At 31.2% G+C, this 23,302-nt stretch overlaps 2 protein-coding genes and 1 non-coding gene across 3 annotated transcripts; 1 reads left to right on the plus strand and 2 right to left on the minus strand.

Annotated features, from left to right (window-relative positions):
- Window positions 1–1,063: 1,063 nt before the first annotated feature.
- On the plus strand, window positions 1,064–2,081 carry LOC108451816 (protein GLUTAMINE DUMPER 2-like). The gene has a single exon (XM_017749506.2). It carries the CDS (start codon window positions 1,183–1,185, stop codon window positions 1,684–1,686), a length of 504 nt encoding a protein of 167 aa, XP_017604995.1. The 5' UTR covers window positions 1,064–1,182; the 3' UTR covers window positions 1,687–2,081.
- A 4,569-nt stretch (window positions 2,082–6,650) lies between these two features.
- Window positions 6,651–8,617, minus strand: LOC108450540 (zinc finger protein CONSTANS-LIKE 5). The gene is made up of 2 exons (XM_017748215.2): window positions 8,028–8,617; window positions 6,651–7,350 (listed from the first exon to the last, which is right to left on the minus strand). The coding sequence occupies exons 1-2, from the start codon at window positions 8,541–8,543 to the stop codon at window positions 6,979–6,981; spliced, it is 888 nt and encodes a 295-aa protein (XP_017603704.1). The 5' UTR covers window positions 8,544–8,617; the 3' UTR covers window positions 6,651–6,978.
- A 3,003-nt stretch (window positions 8,618–11,620) lies between these two features.
- Window positions 11,621–11,751, minus strand: LOC128287281 (small nucleolar RNA snoR77). Its single transcript, XR_008277979.1, has one exon. It is a non-coding gene; the product is annotated as a small nucleolar RNA snoR77 (small nucleolar RNA).
- Window positions 11,752–23,302: the final 11,551 nt, after the last annotated feature.

A 23,302-nucleotide genomic window follows, 5' to 3' on the forward strand; every position in this document is an offset into this window, starting at 1 on the left:
TTTTTAACAATCTTATTATAGGTTCTGATTATATCTTTTTTTTATACAATATTTAAAACTATTCATAGCCCTTCTCGAACCTATAAATAGAAGGATAATGCATTTAAACGCATTCGAACTCATGTCCTCTTGTATTTACAACAATATTCATATTAATCGAACTAAAATTCAATCCAAAAAGATAGAATAATTACATTATCATTAACAATTTAATATTATATAACCATGAATGTAACAATCGTGAAGAAGACCCTCACTTATAATTTTTCAAAGTGCAATCCACGTATGACTAAGAAGAAGGACCATGGTTTACGTGTTTTAAATTTTACTTTATAATAAAATGTGTCTAAAATTATATTTATATTATTTTTAATATTTTTAATTGAGCTATTATCATAAATTAAAGAATCTAAGACTTTAAAGGTTTATGTTCGAGTTTCATTATTTATGAGTGTCATATGTGACTCCTCTCTCAAATTATTTCAATTTAAATTTCACTATATGTAGGCTCTAATCATATTTATTCTAATTTAAATATTTTCTAATTTTCAATCATATACTCTATATTGAGTTGATTATAATTATAGTTGATTGAACAGTTAGTCTTTAAGCTTTGAAACATTTTTCACTTTGGAATTTAAATTTTTTTTTTTGTCCACATTAATTTCGGCTCTCCCGTGTTCTTAATTTAATCCTTAAATTTAGATATCGTTAAGGTATGGTGATGTGGCGCTTTGATATTGTATCACATCATATAAAAATTTATTTTTAAATTTTATATAAATTTTAAATGATGATGTGGTACCATTTTATAGTCTACCATTATTAAATCTTAGCGAAATTTGATAATTAAAAAAATTGTGAAAAAATTACATAAATTAATTTATATTTAAATAAAAGAAAAGAAAATTCATTGAACTTTTTAAAGCTGATTTGTTTCTTCTAGTAAGTGCGTTTCCCCATACACTGTTTCGTTTAGAAATTCTCAAAGAACTCCTGAGTGGCCCCCACTTTGTGGGTCCCTTCAAATTTAGTACAAAAATGACGCCATATTTCTCATTAATTTTCTTCTTCTTTTTTTTTTCTTATATAAATACCTTCACATGCTCCAAGCATTAACTCAAAGCTCACCAAAAAAAAAAAAAAAACAACTCAGCTTTCTTTTTTTATTTTCAAGCAAAAATGGAAGCAAGAGAGCCACATAATACGACGGCAAGGACACATTCAGGAGTAAACAGTGAACTCCACACGTCGCCCTGGCATTCGCCGGTGCCGTACTTGTTCGGCGGGTTAGCTGCCATGTTGGGTCTTATAGCGTTTGCGCTTCTCGTCCTTGCATGTTCTTATTGGAAACTATTGGGTTACAACGAGAACGACGGTGAAGGGGGAACGGAGAGAGACTTAGAAGCCGGAGAAGGTAAAGGTGAAGCTGGTCGGCCGGCTATGGAACCAAAGGTTCTTGTTATAATGGCGGGAGAAAAAAAGCCGACGTTCTTGGCCACCCCAATTGGTTCTAACGGGTCGTATTATTTCGGTGACAATAGAGAAAAGCGATGTTGCTGTAGTGATCAAAAGGGAGAGGAAGGCAAGCAAGATGAGAAAGAGGTCTGCCGTGGTGGTGATGGTGGTGGTGACGGTGGAGCTGAAACTACGGTGACCCAACAATCTTCAAGTGATGATCATTGATTTTGTAAAAGAAAAAATTGAAGAAAAAAAGAAAAGAAAATTTAGGATGATATAAGGTCAGATATTGAGTATTTCAAGGTGGGGGTTCTTTTGAAGGATGGGTGGTGGTGGTTGTGTTGTCGGTCTGTATATTTAGCTTTTTATTTTTCAGCTTGCAATTGCATGCTCCATTGATGTTAGCTTTAGCTTTTTCAGTTTTCCTTTTGTTTTTTTCTGTTTTTTTGGGCTCTTCCTCTTCCATTTTTTTTGTTATGTCAGCTTTTCACTATGTTTTACGGTTCATGGTAGAGGTTCGTAATGATCTTTTTTTAACATTATCATCTCTATTAATTTTTCTTTTTTAAAGTGTAATATATCTTATTATTGGACTTAGTCCCTTTTTTATTTTCTAATAATTTCGATAAATGTAAATTTTAATGAGATTGAATGTAAGCAAGAATTCACTTTCTTCCTTGAATTCGATGTTCGTTATAAGGGTGAATTCAGAAAAAAATTTTCTAAGTTTTTCTGAAGTGTTAGAATTAAATTATATATTTTTGTGAGAGTTAAAATCCAATTCTACAATTTTTATAGCTTATATCTTTATAAACTTTAAAAGATTAAATCAAAATTTTATCATCTTTAAGAGGCTCAAGTGTAATTTTACATTTTACAAAATTAAAATCATGTAAAGGTTAAAGGGGCAAAAGTGAAAATTTACATTTTAAAGGGACTAGGCCCTTGCTAGACCCCTAGCACAGCCCTTGGTTCAGCAATCATATTAAATTTCGAATTTAGTTGAATCAAACCTTAAATTGAAGCAAAGGTTTCTCAACATTATTTCTCTATCTATAAGATTCGAATGGTATTGAATTCCTTATCATTTGACTCGATAAACAGAGCAAGAATCACATTAAGATTTGATTAAATTATAAGTTTCGTTTATTCATATTTTAAACAGAAATAAAATTATTTTATTATTATTTTCTTAATTCACAAAACTCGAGCTTAAAAGATCTGATTTAAGAAATATTAAATTCTTTGAAATTTTGGGAAAGTTTTCTCACATTTAGAAAATTTTTAGATCCTCAAAAGTAACATAATTTGGTATATGATAACATGGAAGAGAAAAGTAATTACTATTTATGTTGAATGGCCATATTTTGTGTTTATTAGAAAAAGTAGTCAAAAACATTTTGTTCCAGTGCAAATCAAACTCTTGGTGCAATCGCAAATAAACTTTTGATTAATATTAAATCTTGGGTTGAATTTATCATTTATATCGGTATAAAATTAAATTAGTTTTATATTTTTTATTTATTTTAACGATTTAATCATAAATTTATTAATATAATTATATATTTTATGCATGAAAATTTTGAATCAATTTCATATCTCCATCATATCAATAAAATAATTATATATATTATTATTTATTAAACGATTGAAAGTTTTTACATGAAAAAATAATTTAAAAAATTAATTCATGTAAAATTACTTTAGTTTTACCTTGATATATGTATATAAATATTTATTGATTAAACTTTAATTAAATTAACACCGTTACCTATTGCAACAAAGAAGAAATCCTTTTAAAAGTTAAAAGAAAATTATGAATATAAATATATTAATATTTATATTTTTGGTTCATATTAAAATTAAAAATTCCTTTAAAAAGTGATAAAAGACAATAAATATAAAATCTTAACTGTCGTACAATAGTTCTTTGCTTGTGAAATAATTTAGTCTACTTTTTCCTTATCACTTTCGTCATTATAATTTTCTTTTTTCCTTTTGAGTTAACACAAATATTTTAATTTTAAGTAATCATTTATCAAAATAGTGATTTTAAATTCCATAAGAAAATACAAATATATATATATATATATAAACATTGCACAATCTAATTAGAGCTGACCGTGTACCGTGCTAAATTTTGGTGGGCCAAGTTAAAATTTTAGGTTTGTTTTTAGTCTTAGCCGAAAAATGAGTTTAAAATTTTGCCTAAGTCTAATCTAAATAAAAATGCTAAAATCTAAGCTCGGTCTGGTTTGCTGTATTAAATTTTTTATATAAAATAAATTTAAAAAATATAATAAATCCAAAACATTAAAATAAATGTTTCGAAAATTGAAAAAAAATTAAAAATTATACTTAAAAACACTAAGACAAGTGCAACTTAGCAAACAAATACCTCTAAAATAGTAGTAAAATTAATAATAAAATAAGAGTTATACAATATCTAAATAATAACTATATAATAGCGAAATGATACCAAAACAATGAAAAAATAGTGAAAAAACAGTAAAAAACAACAACAGTTTTTGATTTCATAAATTCGGGTCGGGCTAAAAAAAGCTTACTTGAGGCTCGCCTCATTTAGAAAACGAGCCTTACTTTTTGCCCAAACTCATTTTTCGGGTCTATATTTTTACCCAAACCCTCTCACTTTTCTAGCGAGCCTTCGAGTAGGGTTGAATGACTCAACCCATGATTAGATCTAAATCTAATAGCCGTACAAATTATGATTGTCTTATTTATTTATTTTGTTGGAGACAATTGTCTTATTTATATAATAAATGTAATGTACATGATCGAAGTATAAACTCAATTAGAATACATTATTCCAAGGTTCCTTACAACTTAGTAAATGAGGTTTTGGTTCGTTAGTTAAAGTGGATGTCTTCCAATTTTATTATAAATAATTACGATGTGTGGGTTTTTATTCTATGCATATGTTATTTACGAGTTTTATCTTCTTCTTTTTTAGTTCAATTCTTGTTTAATTTCAGTCCTTTGTGCTTTACATTAATTTAATTTTACATTGTAGTTAGTTTAACATATATTTGTATTGTACTTGTGAATGTACTATATTTATATTAGTCAAACTCTCCTCTCCAAAAAAAAAAACTAAGACAAAAATATGCATAAACAATGATATTCTTTTGAGGAAAATATTGGTCAGTGGAGATAAAAATAAACTTATAAAGAATTACGAAAAGAAGTAAAGATTATCCAAGCTTTGAACCCATGATTAGATATCAATTTAAGACTTGATAATACAAATCTTTTACCGCTACATGAATAGTTTAGTTGTCTCAATTTACCTTTTAGTCAAATTATGTTTTTAATCATTATACTCTACATAAGTTGTAAATTTAGTTTCTATACTTTAGTCTAATCTTTTTAATCCTTATATTTTTTAGTTTTGAAATTTCAATCATGACTTAGCAATAACGTTAAATCTATTAAATTAAATTTTTCTATTTCCAAGATCTTATTACAATTTTCATATAATACTCACAAAAATGCCATGCCATTGTTGTTAATGGATTTAGTGGCTACAATTCAATTCAAAATTGAAATTTCAAAATCTAAAAAGTAAAGAGACTAAAATGATTAAATTGAAGAACAATGACTAAATCCACAACTTACTCATAGTATGAGAGCATTAATAAAATTCGACCAAACGAATTTAACTACTCCTATTTGAATCAAGACTATAATATTAAAAATAAAATTAAAAATTAATCAAATTAAAGTACAAAAACTAAATAATTTTTATGATGAAAGTAAAAAGAAAAGCAATACTTCTCTATGGGGTTCATTTTTTCTGGTTTTCATCATAGGAGTGAGCACCCTAAATGTAAAACGAGATGGCCCATGGGCTGAATCTTAGGTAGGCCCAAGATTAGAGTCCATAATAGATGTTCAAATCAGAGAAACCAAGCCTACATTCTAAAAAATTTTAACATAGGATTATTATCTTATTTTAAATGCAATTAGTTTATTTTATTTTATTTTATTTTATAGAGTAGTTAACAGCATATGGAAGCAGGAATTAAGGTTCATTGTTGGATATCATACTTTAAATCTTATTGATGTAATTCTCCACCATAATTTTGAAGGTGAAAATATTTGATAGCTCTCTATTATAGAAATAGGATTAAATTTATGACTCGATTATTAAATAGGTAAATTTAGTCTATTTACTCTAAAAAAATCACATAAAGCTAGCATTCGATAGAATTAACATTTCTTGTTTTAATATATATATATATATATATATATATTATTTACTATTTAATAAATTTAATGTTGTGAAAGTTTTATGACTTTTGTAAATGAAATCGAGTTGAATAATAAATTTTAAAAAAATTGATGTCTACGATTTAGTTTTATTTACTTTTTTAATAATAATAAGATTAAATTAATCTATTTAATAATAAATAAACTAATTTGATTTAATCTCTATAATAGAGGTAGACCTAATCATGGGTCGGGCCACTCGGCCTGGGCTAAAGGTTAGCTTGAAAAATGAGAGGGTTTGAAAAAAAATATAGACAAAAAAAATGGGCTTGAACAAAAAATGAAACCTATTTTCTAAACGGGTCAAGCTTTGGTAAACTTTTTTTTGCCCAAGCCTTGCCCAACTTGAGTTTGCAAAAAAAAGAAGTTATTTTGTCATTGTTTTAACGTCGTTTTGCTATTATATTACTACTATTTTGTTATTATTATTTTATTATTAATTTTGTTACAATTTTAAAAGTATTATTTTTGCTAAATTTCACATATTTTAGTGTTATTTAAGTATAAAAAAATTTTTAATTTATTTTTAATTTGTTGAAAAATATTTATTTTAATATTTTTAATGTATTTGATATATTATATTTTTAAAATTTATTTTATATAAAAAATTAATATCAATGGACCAAACAAAATTTTTAGCATTTTATCCAAGCCAAGTTTGAGCAAAATTTTAGACTCATTTTTTAGGTTGAACTTGAGTCTAAAATTCTACTGAGGCCCGTCTCATGATCACCTCTAAATAAAAGGAACCAAAGAAGAAAGTGTCGAGACCAAAAAGGTATGCATTGCATTTTCAAGAATAAATAAAAGTTCAAATCTTGATTTCGATATTGTTGAGAGAAGTAATAATGAATCCCAAATATAATCCGTAACATAGACATGAACGATAAAAAAAATTTAGTTTGAGAAAAACCCAAGTAAAACTTTAGTAACATAAAAACAAAAGAAGCCCCTCTCAATAAAAATGGTGAAAAGGGCTTCATTTTTTTCAGAACTGCAAGCAAAATATCAGTTCTTAGAACTCTAACATCTGCTTGCGTATAACCCTAAAAGCCCCAAATATCAACGGCTACCAAAAACATCACCGTTATTTGGGTTACATAATATCTTCCTCAATCTTAATGGACTTGGGATTATTATTCTACTTGCTACATAAACTAGTGGAATTTTACAATATCATCACTAAAATTAAATTTTTTGGTTTCATTTTTCCACGTTTCCCTTTCATAAAAAAGATGGGACGATACCGTAGTAATGCGTGTGGGATGTCGTTGTTGTTGATGATGGTGATGTTGCCGAGTTACAGAGATGGTCAACTCGGTTGTAGATTTGAGTTCTTTTAACGAAACGACCTTTGATTCTCGGTCTTGATTCAGCGTAGGCTTTTCGTGAAGCGTAACGAACTGTTTTCTCAAATTTTCTCTTCTTTCTCTTTTCTCTGTACCTCAAAACCCGAGCCACTCGATCCATTGAACCAACTTGGTCTACTTGGTTGTTGCATATGAGTATGCTTGGATCAGTTGTGGTACCTCTTAATGGGTATGAGATATCTGATAAAGAATTCCCATCACCTAACTCAACCGAGGATGACGATACCTGAAAATTTTTATTTAATTGTCCACATCAAAATCTATACATATATTTGGTTTCAATATAAGTAAAAAAAATTAAATTATATGATAAATATATTTGGTTTTAATCATATTATGTGTATTTATAAATTAATTTCTTTATATATAAGATATGAAATAATAAAAACATCCTTAAAACAACATAATTTGCTTTGTAAAATAAATGTATTTTCATCATTATCTAAGTGAATTGTTATCTAATTGACTCGTAATAAGGGGTAAATCTAAAAGTGCTAGCAGAGGCTTTGGCCCCTTGAATAAAAAGACTATATTGCAATTTTAGCCCCCTTAAAACTTATCAAATTGATTTAACCCTTGGCCTCCCAACAATTTATATTTTTATCTTGACTCTCCAACCAAAAATTTCTAGCTTCACTCTTTTGCTCGCATGGGCAAAGTCAAAAAAATTGCTTTAAGGGGCGGTAGATGAATCATAAATTTAGAAGCCTCAAAGTATAATTTTATCATAATATTAATATGTAATTTCATAAAATTTTAAGCGGTTAAATGGCAAATCTACCATTTTGGAGGGTCAAGGACAATACTTGCGTTTTTGCCTTCGCCCCTGCCTGCTCATGATATCAAACTCAAATTTTAATATTAATAGAGATATAATCCGAGAAATAGGATTGAAGTACGTACACTATGGCTGAGAGACTGAGATTGGCAGAAGTGAATAGGGTTGACCACTGGAACTGTTGTTGCCGGTTCGATCTGAACTGGAACTAAGCTTTCCATACCTAAATTATGATGCTGTAAAACATGATATCCATCCTGGTACTCCAAATCAATAAATGGATCCATTTCTGAAATCCCCAAATCCTCTGTTTCAACCAGTTTATGATTGAAACCAGGTAACAAAGACCAAGAACCCATCACTACTACATCCTCTTTTTGTGGACCAAGAAAAGGGTCGATCGGGACACGGTAGTGACGACGAGCCAAATGATTAGCGGAGTGAATATCGGCATCACAAGCGACACAAAGCGCGGCGGCATCGGCTTTGCAAGTGAACGCAGCCGGAACTTGCTCGCAAACGTCGCACATCAACACCCTCCCAATGCAGCCATGGATGGCGGTGGAAGAATCATAACTCAGGCACATAAAATCTGGATCGGTAGCTGTTGGTTTACAGGCGTCGCAATGCTTTGCAGCCATTTCAGTTGATGGGTTGAGATCTTTGGAATCAACGTGGAGTTTTACAACAGGCTGTGTGTATTTAGCGAGGCAGGAAAATTAGGTGATAACGAGTGAGAGAAAGACACGTGGTACGATATACACCGTGGAAATGTATTTTGGGGATTTTTAAATGTTAGATTGAAAATGATGGCTTTGTGTCTGTGCCGACAATGGGCCCAAGAGGGACTGATAAGGAAGATGAAGTCATTGCAATAAAAATATTGATAACTACCATTTAATTTTCAAAAGTTAAATAACCACAATTATATTATTCAATAAAATTTATTTAAGTTATGTATATTTTAAAAAAAGTCTAACTAACTAACAAATTTTAAGTAATGATTAAACGGTATAGTAGCAGGGTAGATTAATACCCAATAGCCAATGTCAAAAAATGAAAAAATAATTTTTTAAATTTTAATTCGTAGACTCGTGATGTTCAAAAATATTTTATGAAGAAAAAAATTAATTTGTAAAGAGAATGGGAATAAAAGTTTTTATTGGTGCAAAAATGTCAACAAAAAAAATACATCAGTAATTTTAATAGTTTGATAATTTAAAAGAAAATTTTGAATAATTTAATGATTATTTTATAAAATTTTAAAATTAAGTGAAAAATATAAAATTATTAATAATTCGGATTACCGGTAGAATAGAATTTGACCATGAATTTAAACAAGTCATAATTTAATTTTGATGTAAAGGAGAAGACAGAGACATATTAGGATATAATAAATAAATAAAGTATAACATTTGGGCGGTCATATGGAAAAGGACGTCGAAAACCACTAAACATTTTGATTTTTTTAAAGGGTGTTGATGTTTGAAAATTATATTTAAGTAAATGCAAATCATTTACTCCTATATTAATATCTAATACATGATTGGAATTGTATATGAATGTTTACGTATGGTGGATTCTGGGATTAAATTTTAGGGTTTAATATAATTTTAAAAATTTTACGATTTTAATGGAATTTTAAAAATTAGGGTTTAATTAAAATTTTAAATTTTTTGGGATCAATCAAATTTCAAAAATTTTAAAAGAGACGGAAAAAAAAGTATACTGGTGTCGATTAAGTATTAGCATTCATTTTATTTAAATCAAACCCATAAATTAAATTTTATTTATAATAAGGATTTTGTTAAATTAAAAGGAATTTCATGTTTTCAATCAATTTTAAAATCCAAAATTTGATAGTAAGATATAAAATGTGTTCTCATCATATTTTTTTATTTATAAATTTTAACTATGAATAATTTTAAGTATTGTATAAAAAAATATGATCAGAACCTATTAACAAAACAGACAAAATAACCAAAATTATAAACAAAATAAAAGCCAAAACATATTTAATTTAACATTTTAATAAATGATTTTAATTGCAATTATAAATTAAAAAAGACTGGACTCAGTGCTTTTTATGTTAAATTAGGCTTCAGCCCAACTAATGGCATTGATTTGGGCCAATATTATATGTCCACTTTCAGATGGACCAAAAGTTTCATAATACATGAAACCATTTATAGCTGATTCAAACTATGCTGAAATTTTTAAATATTTAAAACTCGTGTTTTTATATATATTAGTTGTAATGTTATATGTGTTGTACGTGATTTTATGTATATATAGATTAGTTTTAATGTTACATGCGTAAAGACGTGATTTTATGTATATATAGATTAGTTTCAATGTTACATGCGTAAATGCGTAATTTTATGTATATATAGATTAGTTTCAATGTTACATGCGTCAGACGTGATTTTATCTGTATTTTTAATTTAGTAAATAATATTTTAAAAGTAATGAATATATAAAAGTAAAAACAATTTATAGTAAAATATTGAACAAACAGATAAAATAATTTGTCATTCGAATATGAGTCAAAATTTTACTTACAAAGAACCCTTATTTTAATATTTCATTGCGTTTAACATAATATTTCAAAATAAAATGGAAAATAATCATTAACAATTACGTAAGTATTATTAAAATCAAATAATAATAAAACTGGCGAATATCAAATAATAATAACTAAATTTATCAAATGATAATTAAAATCATAATTTTTGTGATGGAAACATAACCATAAAAATGATTTTTCCGGTCAATTCTTTAAATGTTATTTAATGAAAATGTTTTGCTAATACATATATTTACGATGCTAAATATTAGACGCAATATTAATTAAGTGATAATAATCTAAAATAATAAGTGTGATGCAATATTAATTAAGTGATAATAATCTAAAATAATAAGTGTGATTTAATATGGATTTAAAGTATAATTGAGTGATGATAATTATTGCATTAATAATGAAAGTATTATTAATAAAATAATTATAATTATTAATAATTTGTTATGAATCTAAACCTATCTCTTAGTTTTATATCTAAGTTTTAGTGAAATTATTTGATACACTATAAATAGAGTTTTTAGACAAAAATTAACAAATATTCTATAAAAATATAGTAAAATATTAAAAAAAGAGATACGTGTCAAATTTAAAAATTGCTCGTGTAATAAAAAGTACCCAACCATTGTACCAATTGCCAACCTTAAGATTTAATAGAAACATTATTAGTAAAATAATTATTATCATATTTAAAATAAAATCATATATTTAAAATTTTTAATTATTTAATAGAATATTTAATTAAAAACCTAAATTTTTATTATTTTAATTTATCTAATTATATTAAATAGTTTTATAAATTTATAATTTTATTAATTAATAATATATTATGTTATTTTTATGTAGAACTTTTAAAAGATATGACTAAATTAATTAATTTCATATTTATATACTGCCATATTAATTAATATCATTTTATTATTATCAATAATAATGTTGATAAATTATTTTTAATGTTAATTTAGTAATATAAATAATTTATTGTTAAAATAATATACGAGTAATAAAATAAGGAATATATAAGGACAAAAGTCAAGGGTTAATTATAATTTTACTATAATAAAAATATAATTTATATAATCATTATTAGTTAATCAATTGTAATCATTAGTTCAAATTGATTGTATTATTTATACTCTGAATGTGCTTAGGCTTACTAGACCAGCTTCAATGGGGATATGACCTCAGCAAGTCTGAAGAGCAAAAGCATTACTTAATTTCCGAGCAGTTTAACACCTCCAATTGCCATCGTCACCGCAAGGAGGTTGCCTGAATCACTACTCAAAGTCCTTTTTTAAAAAAAAAATGATAAAAAGATGTACGAGCTTTGTTCAAAGAAGTCCGCTAGGTTTGCTCGACCGATGGATGATCGTGGCAAATTTCGGCGACAAGATTTGATATTGGGAGCAATATTCATCTCCATGTCAGGGATCTGGGTTTTTAGCCAGAGCCAAACTCTTGCCCCGTTTTTTCAAATTCAATTCATACAATAAATCCATTAATCAGAACAACAATGAAAAAAACAATAGCAAAACTGAGACATGGGGCTTAGGGAAATTAAAGAAATTTAAAAAGAACAACAGAAAATGAAAGAGAAATCAGAGAGGCGGCGTTGGTAAATTAGGTTTGAGTGAGAGAAGTGAAACTTGAGACGCCTAGCGGCACACGTAATAAAGAGACGGATGTTGAATTTAGGGTTTTCAAAATATGCAAGGCGGAAATTATATTAGAGTTTTCCATCGGTTGACCCGCTTTTATAAATTTCTTATAAAATTTTAAATTTGTTTGATAGACACAGATATGGGCGGTTCAAAAAATGAATTTAAAGTTTTACTCAATTTTGAATTTGGATAAAAATGTTGAAATTTAAATGTAACTCAACTTATAAGTATTATTTTTTTATATATAAAAAATTTTAAAAATATAATAAATCAAAAATATAAAAAATATTTTCTAACAAATTGAAAATAAATTTTAAAAAGTTTTTATACTTAAAGAATATTAAGGTAAGTATAATTTAATAAGCAAATACCTCTAAAATAGTAGTAAAATTAACAATAAAATAATAGTTATCAATATCCAAACAAGAATAAATAAAATAGTAGCAACATAATAGTGAAATAATAATAAAACAATGGCAAAACACCAACAAAATAGCATATTTCATTTTTGCAATTTTGGGTTGAGTTTGGGCCAAAAAAACTTTACTCCAAACACGACTCATTCTCTAAACGAGCCTTATTTTTTCCCAAGCTTACTTTTAAGCCTATATTTTTATCTAAACTTTTCCACTTTTCGGGTCTAGTAATCATTTTAGCATTTTATTTAATTTTTCGCCTCTTTAAAAATGACTATAAAAATTAACGTTTGTTAACTTTACTGATACAACAATCTACATATATATCACGTAAATAATTGATTAGCTGTTGATGTGGCATTTATGTGACAATTTACGTACTAAATTAGACAGAGAACTAAAATAATTTTTTATAAAATTAACAAGTAATTATCTCATTAGATTAATGAAAAATATATATATATATTTTAGTGACAAAAGATATTTCCTACAAAAGTTTCCTATCATTGAAAGGGACGACATATTTATGTGATGGCAAGTTGTTTTGAATCTAACCAACTCCATTTCTTCAAATATATATATATAAATAATTTTAAAAATTCAAAATATTTATAAAAATTCTAATATTTATATTTTAAAATTTTATAATATATATATAAAGAAATTTAAATTTTTAAATTTTCTAAAATAATAATTTTATAGACATAAATAAGTTAATTAATAAGTTAAGTTTATTATACTAAAGTATTTTTTTTAATTGTTTTGTTTTGAAAAAGTTTTTAAATATACATGATTTCAAAATTATGTGCTCTAACATGAAATTAGTTATACCGGAACAAGATTTTAATTTTTTAATTTAACTCAAACAATTTCACTCAATTTAATTCGACTCGATTAAAAAAAATTAAATCAAATTAGGATGATAAAATAGGACTCGTTAATTCAAAATATTTTCACTCAACTCGATTCGATCGAGCACTACCCTAACTCATAGCCGAAAGTTAGAGAAGGGAAAGGAGAGGAGAAAGCTCTTGAATGTTCGGTCACTTGGGGAAGAAAATTGAAGGTAAGTTCATGGTAGTTTGCTTCTATCTTGATGTTCATGAGTTCTTCTTGATTCTACCTTAACTCTTGAAGCATATTTTGGTTTTTAGTTGTGTTGTGAGCATTTAGTCCTGAATTAAAATGAAGGAAATGGTTGTTGTTTCATGTTTTTTTGATGAAAAATGGAAGATATGTGAAGTTGAGCCAAACAAATGAGCATGCATGTGCCTTAGATGCTAAGGGGAAAAATCGGCTAACATGTTGTGCTTTAAAATGATGAAATGGAAATTATACTTAAATAAAATCATAGATATGTGATGATTGATTGGTGATATACATGTTTAAATAACAAGCATGCAAGTTAGGTGTGAAAGTGTGATTTGGTAATAAATCTGCTTGGGACAGCAGCAGTAACGTGACTTTGGAAAATCACCATAAATTGTGGGAGATGAGTTAGAAGTTGCATAAATTATGTAATTAAAGTTTAATGAGTCTAGTTTCAAATGGAATAAACGAGAACATATTTTGAATTCTGTACAATGAGAAATTTGATTCGTAATGAAGAGTGGTCAGATTAGTCAAACAGTGAAACATGGGAAACTTTAAGAAAAATCTGGTATTGATTGGCCATACCAAAAATTCTAAAAATTTTATGGATAGAAGATATATGAGTCTATTTTCAGGAAAAATTAACGACACTTGATTTAGAGTTTCGTAGCTCCAGTTATAAATAATTTAGTGACTGTTGCTCAGGAAGACAGCTTGCAGTGAAATTATGATTATGTGGTAAACATTGACAAAAATTTGTTAATGAGTTGCTTATTGTTTTCTTATAAGCTTACTATGATCTGTAGGTGTGGTTGGCCGAATATTGTAAGGGGTTAATACGTAGTTTGTATTTGAATAGTTAGATTAACGTGTTAGTAATCCAATTGTAGACGGTTCGTGTGTGGATCTCGTCAGCATATCGTCGCAAACAAGTGTGTAACTGACACCCTCTCATAGACTAGATTGGCAAAAGCCGAAAAGCCGAAATGCCAAAAAGTCGGTATTTTAGGAATTTGCGAGTGTGCGAATGCTCGTAAAATAGTTGGGTTTGTATATTTGGTAATCTAAAGTAATAAACTGCAGTACGCGCGATTTCGTACATTTTGATAATTTGGGCTTAATGGGCCAAAGATCGGGTTCATAGGCCAACGGGCTCAATTCGGTAAGTATGCGCGGTAAGTGTTCTGATAGTACATAAATAGTTAGGATATGCATGAAAACCCTTAAAGTAGCTAAATTACTATAATACCCTTATGTATGGAAAATTACTGTTATAACCCTAGGTGCAAAATTACCATTATACCCTTAGGGTTAATTTTGACTGAAAAGCATGACGATCTAATTCTGTATGATGTATGCCATGATTATATATCTGTTGCATGGGGACATGGGTTATATTATGGAGGAAGCGTCCTGGTGGCTATGCCACAATTATCTGATCTGATGGCTCTACCACATATATCTGCTCTGGTGGCTATGCCACGATTATCTAATTCGGTGGCTCTGCCACATATATCTGTTCTGGTGACTCTGCCACAATATCTGTGTCGTAACCATTTTTTGAAAAAAACGGGTATCGACTTGGAGAAGAAAAAAAATATGAAAACATGAGTCGCCACCAATCTTTTTAGGTGTGATCGGATCACCTTAAGTTAATCATTTTAATAAAAGTTAAGATTTACTAAAACGATAATTTTTGGTCTACGAAAATCAGAAAATGAGTTCGGGAGTCGGTTACGCACGAGGAAGGATTAGCACCCTCGATACGCCCAAAATTGGTACCTAGTTGATTAATTAGTGTCTTAGTGTCGAAAATTTGAAAACTTGAAAGAATTTAAAATACGATCCCTCTTTGTAAAGAAAATGCTCAAATGTTAAGGACCTTCTCGTCTCACAATATAAAATGTCACATCCGGTAAGTTAGGACACGACATCTTGAATTTTCGAGAACGAGCTTGCCTTTTATATAAAAATTCGTGTATTTCAAAAGGTTATTCAGTTAGTTAAGGTGAACGAGGAAAATCGAAACCCAGTAAGTTAGGGCACGTTTCCTCGAATTCCCAAACACCGAATATTGCCTTTACTTGCAAAAATCTTATTTCGAGGTAACAAAATGCCATACCCAGTAAGTTAGGGCACAACACCTCGTATCTTCGAGAATAAGTATTTTTCAAAACTCATGTCGCGATTTAAAAGAGTATTCCGTTATTTAGGTTAAAGGAGAAAAATCGAAACCCAATAAGTTAGGGCACGATTGTCTCGAATTACCAAATACGGAATATTACTTTTATGAAAGAATTATTATTGGGTTGGATATAATGATAATAAGAATAATATTAAAGTAAAGTAAACAATAATACTATATATAAATATATATATATATATATGTATATAATAGAAATACACACTACTATATAATAATAATAATAAATATAGAAATACAAAAAGCAAATATAATAAAAATATTAAATTAAAGTAATAAAAAACAATACTATATATAAATATATATATATATACATAAAATATACACTAATATATAATAGTAATAGTGATAGCAAAAATAATGAAAATATGAGTAATATTAATAATATATTAGAATACAAAAGTAAAGTAATAACAATAGGGTGATAATAATAATAATGATACAAACAATAATACATATATATATAATAATAGTAGTTAGAAATAAAAATAATAAAAGTAACAATAATGATAGTAATAATATAAATAAATATGAAGAGGGCATATATAATATAATAATAATATAAATAATAATATATACATGAAGAATAATAATAATAATATAAATAATAGTAAAAATAATAAAATAATAAAACAAAGCTCTCAACTTTCTTTCTCCTCTTTTCTAAATCCGCCGTTGGTCCGGCTTTGCTTCAGTCATGGACCCCACGGGTCACATCATCGGCACCACCACACTGCAATGGCGGACCTCAAAAAAACTTTTTGGTAATGAAAATATGGGTAAGCTTCTTACTTTTATTTTTACTTCAGTATAAAAAAAATAAAATTGAAAGGAAAACAATAAACAAACAAAGAACTAAAGATAAGAATAGACAAAAGAAACCTCTTTTGCTTTGATCTTTGATTAATCTCCAAAAACTAGCCTTTCCAAGAAACAAAAATAACCTTCTTTCCAAAAAAACAAAAAAACCTCCTCCAAAACAAAGAACAATCCTTCTCCAAAAAACCAAAAACCCCCCTCTTTAAAATCAAAGTCTTGAATGGCTTTTATAGCCAAATTTTACAAGTGGAGTGGTTGGGGTGGTTTAGGTGGCCAAGGGTGGTGGAGTTGGTGGCCAAGGTGGTGGAGTAGGTGGCCAAGGTTTTTATTTATTTATTTATTTTTTTTTTTTTGTGTTTGGGTTGGGATTAGGTTGGGCCAAAATTGGGTTTGGGCTTGTAACTGGATAATAGGCTAGGTTTAATTCGGGTTTGGTTTTATTGGGTCCCGGGCAAAATTTGGGTCTTACAATCTGTATCTGGTGACTTCGTCACAATATCTGGCAGCCTCGCTGCGATTTCTGTGGTGTGTAGCGGTTGGGTGGGTCGAGTAGTCTCCCCAAATTGTGTAAGGCTGGTACGAGGGTGTTATGGATGAATCTGGGTTGGGTTTCTGCATAAACATGTAATATCTGTTCTGTTCTGTTATGGGCCTATGGGCTTTATTCTGAATTCTATTCTGGGCTAAGGCCAACTTATTCTATTTCTGTGGTTTGAGCTGACTTGGGCTTTGAATGGGTTTTCCTTACACACTGAGTTTCCCCAAACTCACCCCTTTTATTTTCATCCACGCAGGAAATCCCCAACCATAATGGGCTTGGAGCTGTGAGGGAATTCAGAGTTGCCACCCGTTCTGAAAGTTTGATTTTCTTCTAGTGAACTGGACATCCTTTTAATTACGTTTAAGGTTTTGGGCTTTTAAATGTAATAAGGCCGCTTAATTATTTTTTGTAGTTTTAATATGTATTACTAAGATAGGTATTACTTATTTTAACTGTTGAAATTGGATAGTTTTAGGGCGCATTTTCAAAAAAAAAAAAACAATTGATTTCAAAATAACACGACAATAAGCAAAGCTTCCGCAATGAAAGTATTTTCCAAGATTAATCACTTTTCCTAAAAATGACTTAATCAAATCGGTTTCCTAGAAATATCCATGACGTTAAGGTGTGGCAATGACAGTATGCATGTCTAGGATTGGATCCGAAGGGAGCTTGGTACTTAAGTAGTCCGATGGACTCACCACCTCTTTTCCGGTTTCCTACCTGGTGCACAGCTTCCGTTCACTTTAACCTATAATGAAATTATCTTTTAAAACACTAAGTAAGTTTTTCTGGATCAACAATATAAAATGTTTTGAACGCTTCGATGTGGCATGTCGGATCCGGTCATAACGTCTGGGCCGGGTTTGGGGTCTTACATTTAGTGGTATCAGAGCTTAGTTGCAACAACTCGGCTGTGGAATGGGTTTACAAAAAAAATAAAGATTTTCAAAAACAAATTTTTTTTGGGAAAAACGCGATTTTCAAAATTTAGATCTTTAGAAGGTGGCATTCCGAATCTCCGGCTCAAGTCTATAAGTATTACTCTGAACTTGTCTAAATATTTTTCTGAATTATCTGTCTGTACTAAAATCCTGCTAGGATACTCTAGATAGGATGATACTGAAACTATAGAAAAATTTGATAAGAGACTGAAACTGTAGCTAGACTTCGATTCTGCGAAAACAAACTCTGAATTACTATCTGATTCATAAAACATCTGTAATAAATACTGGAATATTAATTGATGCATAAAAATTCGTAATCAATATAATACGATATGAGTACAAGAGCCGCTCGTGAAAGAAGCCGTGGACGGGGCCGAGGAAGTGCTCGAGTGAGATCTTCGTCATCAGGACATATGCCGATGGTGGATGCACCAGTACCACCGGCAACAGAGGTAGAGTCTTATGACTGCGGTGCCGGGGATGATGCCCTGTCACAGGCAATGCTTCGTGTTTTGAAAAGAGTTGCCGGGGCAAGTATGGGTAACGGAATTCGGGGATCTATTTCTAAACGACTTCGGGCTAACGGAGCGGAGATCTTTAGGGACGTGTCTGGTATAGCCCCGAATGTGGCGGAATTTTGGTTGGAGGCCACAAAACAGATTATGGACAACTTGGACTGCTCTGAGGAGATTGTGAGTGGGGTATCTGTACTAAGTCCTTTGGGTCACTCGGTTATGGTAGACAAACTGTATAAAGATGTACCCTTAGAAACTCAAGGTAGGATTTTCCCTGGAGATCTGATGGAGTTACCGTTCAGAGAGTTTGATCTCATTTTGGGAATAGACTGGCTTGTTAAGCATAAGGCGACCCTGGATTGTGCTGCTAAACGAATGGTGTTAAAGACCACAAAAGATGAAGAGGTTATGGTGATAGGTGAGCGAAGGGATTATTTGTCCAATGTGGTGTCGGCATTAAGAGCCGAGAAGTGGATTTGAAAAGGTTGTGAGACCTATTTGGCATTTGTAAGTCAGTCGGAAGAGGAGGGACTGATAGTGGATAAGGTTAGGACCGTAAAGGAGTTCGAATATTTTTTTTGGAGGAGCTTCCAAGATTGCCTCCGAACCGAGAAGTTGAGTTTGGAATAAATTTGTTGCCTGGAACGAAGCCTGTGTCCATCGCACCATATAGGATGGCACCGAAGGAGTTAGTAGAGTTAAAAGCTCAAATCAATAGTTGTTGGATAGGGGCTTCATTAGGCCAAGCGTGTCTCCATGGGGAGCATCGGTGCTATTCATGAAAAAGAATGATGGTACGATGCGGATGTGCATTGATTATCTCCAGTTGAACAAACTGACGATTAAGAATAAGTATCCACTGCCAAGGATTAACGATCTGTTCGACCAGCTTAGAGGAGCTTCTGTATTTTCTAAGATCGACCTTCGATCTGGATATCATCAGTTAAGGGTCAATGAGACGGATATCTATAAGACGGCATTCAGGACTCAGTATGGTTATTACGAGTTTTTGGTTATGCCATTTGGACTGACGAACGCTCCTGCAGCATTTATAGATCTGATGAATCGGGTGTTCCAACCATTATTGGATCGATTCATAGTCGTCTTCATTGATGATATCCTGGTATATTCTGAAACTGAAGCGAAACATGATGAGCATCTCCATATAGTGCTGCGAGTGTTAAGAAAGAAGGAACTCTTCGCGAAGTTCAGCAAGTGTGAATTTTGGTTGAGGGAGGTAACCTTCTTAGGACATGTGGTCTCTGCCGAAGGGATTAAGGTAGACCCTCGAAAGATTGAAGCGATTTTGGAGTGGAAGCCGCCTAGGTCAGTGTCGGAAATACGAAGTTTCCTAGGACTGGCAGGATACTACTGAAGGTTTGTGGAAGGTTTTTCTGTGATGGCAGCACCTCTAACAAAACTCATAAGGAAAGGAGTACCGTTTGTATGGACTAAGAAGCAGCAGTAAGCTTTTGAGAAGTTGAAGAAAGTTCTGACTGAAGCACCTGTGTTAATTCAGCCGGAGTCTGGGAAGGATTTTACTGTGTACAGCGATGCATCGTATGTGGGGTTAGGATGTGTACTGATGCAAGAGGGTAAGGCGGTCGCTTATGCTTTGCGGCAGCTTAAGCCTCAAAAAGCGAACTACCCTACGCATGACTTAGAGCTAGCAGTAGTGATCTTCGCGTTGAAAATCTGGAGACATTACTTATATGGAGAAAAGTGTATTATATACACGGACCATAAGAGCCTAAAGTATCTGTTAACTCAGAATGAGTTAAACCTTAGGCAATGAAGATGGGTAGAGTTGCTTAAGAATTACAACTATTCGATTGAGTACCACCCAGGTAAGGCTAACGTGGTGGCTGATGCGTTGAGTCGAAGGGTTGTTTCTGATTTGAGAGCCTTGTTTGCATGTTTAAGCCTGTTTGATGATAGAAGTCTGTTAGCAGAATTGCAAGTGAGGCCTATTTGGACTGAGCAGATTAAAGAAAAACAGTTGAATGACAACTCGTTGGTTCTTCGGTTTCAGCAAGTTGAGAAGGGTGAGAATGAGGATTTTGGACTGAATACTGAAAGAGTTTTATGCTTCCGAGGAAGAATTTGTGTTCCGAATGACTCTGATTTAAGGCAGACAATATTGAAGGAAGCTCATGGGGGACTATGTGCCATGCATCCTGGAGGGAATAAGTTGTATCACGACTTGCGAGAATTGTACTGGTAGCCTGGACTTAAACGAGAAGTAACGAAGTTTGTAGGGAAATGTCTGACATGCCAGCAAGTGAAAGTTGAGCATCAATTACCTTCTAGACTGTTGCAGCCAGTGAAGATACCACTTTGGAAATGGGAGAGGGTAACCATGGACTTTGTGAGTGGGCTGCCCTTGACACCATCAAAGAAAGATTCGGTATGGGTGATTGTGGATAGGTTGACCAAATCGGCATATTTCATACCTGTTCATACTGACTTTCACTTCAAAAGTTAGCCAAGTTGTATGTGGCGGAGATTGTATGACTTCATGGAGTCCCAGTTTCAATTATTTCTGATCGGGATCCCAGATTTACATCTCGGTTTTGGCAAAGGTTGCATGAGGCATTGGGGACGCGATTGAATTTTAGTACGGCTTTTCATCCCCAGACTGATGGTCAATCGGAAAGGGTTATTCAGATTCTGGAGGACATGTTGAGGAGATGCGTGATTGACTTTCGAGGTAGTTGGGAGGATTACTTGCCGTTGGCAGAATTTGCATACAATAACAGTTACCAGACGAGTATTCGGATGGCACCATATGAAGCACTGTATGGACGAAGGTGTCGTACACCTAGTTGTTGGACCGAACTAGGAGAGCGACAAGTTCTTGGACCAATGTTGGTAGCTGACACTGAGGATAAGGTCAGAATAATTAGGGACCAGTTAAGAAAAGCATCTGATAGGCAAAAGTCGTATGCAGATTTGAAGCGTAAGGAGATTGAGTACTCAGTAGGTAATATGGTCTTCTTAAAGGTTTCTCCTTGGAATAAGATATTAAGGTTTGGTAAGAAGGGCAAGTTGAGTCCCTGGTTCATTGGGCCTTATCGGGTTTTGAAGCGAGTAGGCCCAGTGGCTTATCAGTTGGAATTGCCTCCAGAGTTAGATAGGATTCACGATATTTTTCACGTCTCCATGTTAAGGCGTTATTGTTCTGACCCTGCTCATGTCCTGCCAGTTGTAGAAATTGAAGTTCAGACTGATTTGACCTTTGAGGAGGAACCTGTGCAAATATTGGCTCGAGACGTTAAGGTTCTCAGAAGGAAATTTGTCCCGTTAGTGAAAGTACTTTGGCGTAATCATGGAAGGGAAGAAGCTACTTGGGAATTAGAAGAGACTATGCATCAACAATACCCTCAACTAGTTGGATCAGGTAAATTTCGAGAACGAAATTTTTTTAAGGAAGGTAGAGTTGTAACGCCCCAATTTTCGGGAATTCTGTGAATGTTGGCATTGGTTTAATTATGTTAGTGGGCCTTTAAAAGGCCCAAGCTTAAGATAGAACCCGACAATTTTAGTTAATTTTTGTTCCATAAAAAAATTGGGGTGAAATTATGAAATAGAACCTATGTGAAAATGTTTGAAAATGCTATAGGCTAAATTGAAGTGGCCAAATAAATAGGAGTGCAAAATAGGAGGATTTGCATGACAAACCTCCCATTTTACATGAAGTGGCCAGCCATCATGTTGTTGTAGACAATATGAGCACTTGATATCCATAATTCATGGTACAAATTGATAATGGGTTAGGTAAATGTTCCATGATAATGGATTAGGTAAATATTCCATGATAATGGGTTAGGTAAATGTTCCATGATAATGGTTTAGGTAAATGTTCCATGATGGGCATTTCATGTCTTTTGTATTAAAAAATTAAATGGATGAAATATGAAATTTTATTAAAAGAAAAAGGGGTGAAAAGAACAAAGTTTTGTCCATCTTTGTTCATCATAGTCGAAAATTAGAGAAGAGAAAGGAAAGGAGAAAGCTCTTGAATGTTCAGTCACTTGAGGAAGAAAATTGAAGGTAAGTTCATGGTAGTTTGCTTCTATCTTGATGTTCATGAGTTCTTCTTGATTCTACCTTAACTCTTGAAGCATATTTTGGTTTTTAGTTGTGTTGTGAGCATTTAGTCCTAAATTAAAATGAAGGAAATGGTTGTTGTTTCATGTTCTTTTGATGAAAAATGGAAGATATGTGAAGTTGAGCCAAACAAATGAGCATGCATGTGCCTTAGATGCTAAGGGGAAAAATCGGCTAACATGTTGTGCTTTAAAATGATGAAATAGAGATTATACTTAAGTAAAATCATAGATATGTGATGATTGATTGGTGATATACATGTTTAAATAACAAGCATGCAAGTTAGGTGTGAAAGAGTGATTTGGTAATAAATCTGCTTGGGACAGCAGCAGTAACGTGACTTTGGAAAATCACCATAAATTGTGGGAGATGAGTTAGAAGCTGCATAAATTATGTAATTAAAGCTTAATGAGTCTAGTTTCAAATGGAATAAACGAGAACATATTTTGAATTCTGTACAATGAGAAATTTGATTCGTAATGAAGAGTGGTGAGATTAGTCAAACAATGAAACATGGG

This window comes from Gossypium arboreum, chromosome 13 (genome assembly GCF_025698485.1).
Source record: "Gossypium arboreum isolate Shixiya-1 chromosome 13, ASM2569848v2, whole genome shotgun sequence".
Lineage (NCBI taxonomy): Eukaryota > Viridiplantae > Streptophyta > Magnoliopsida > Malvales > Malvaceae > Gossypium > Gossypium arboreum.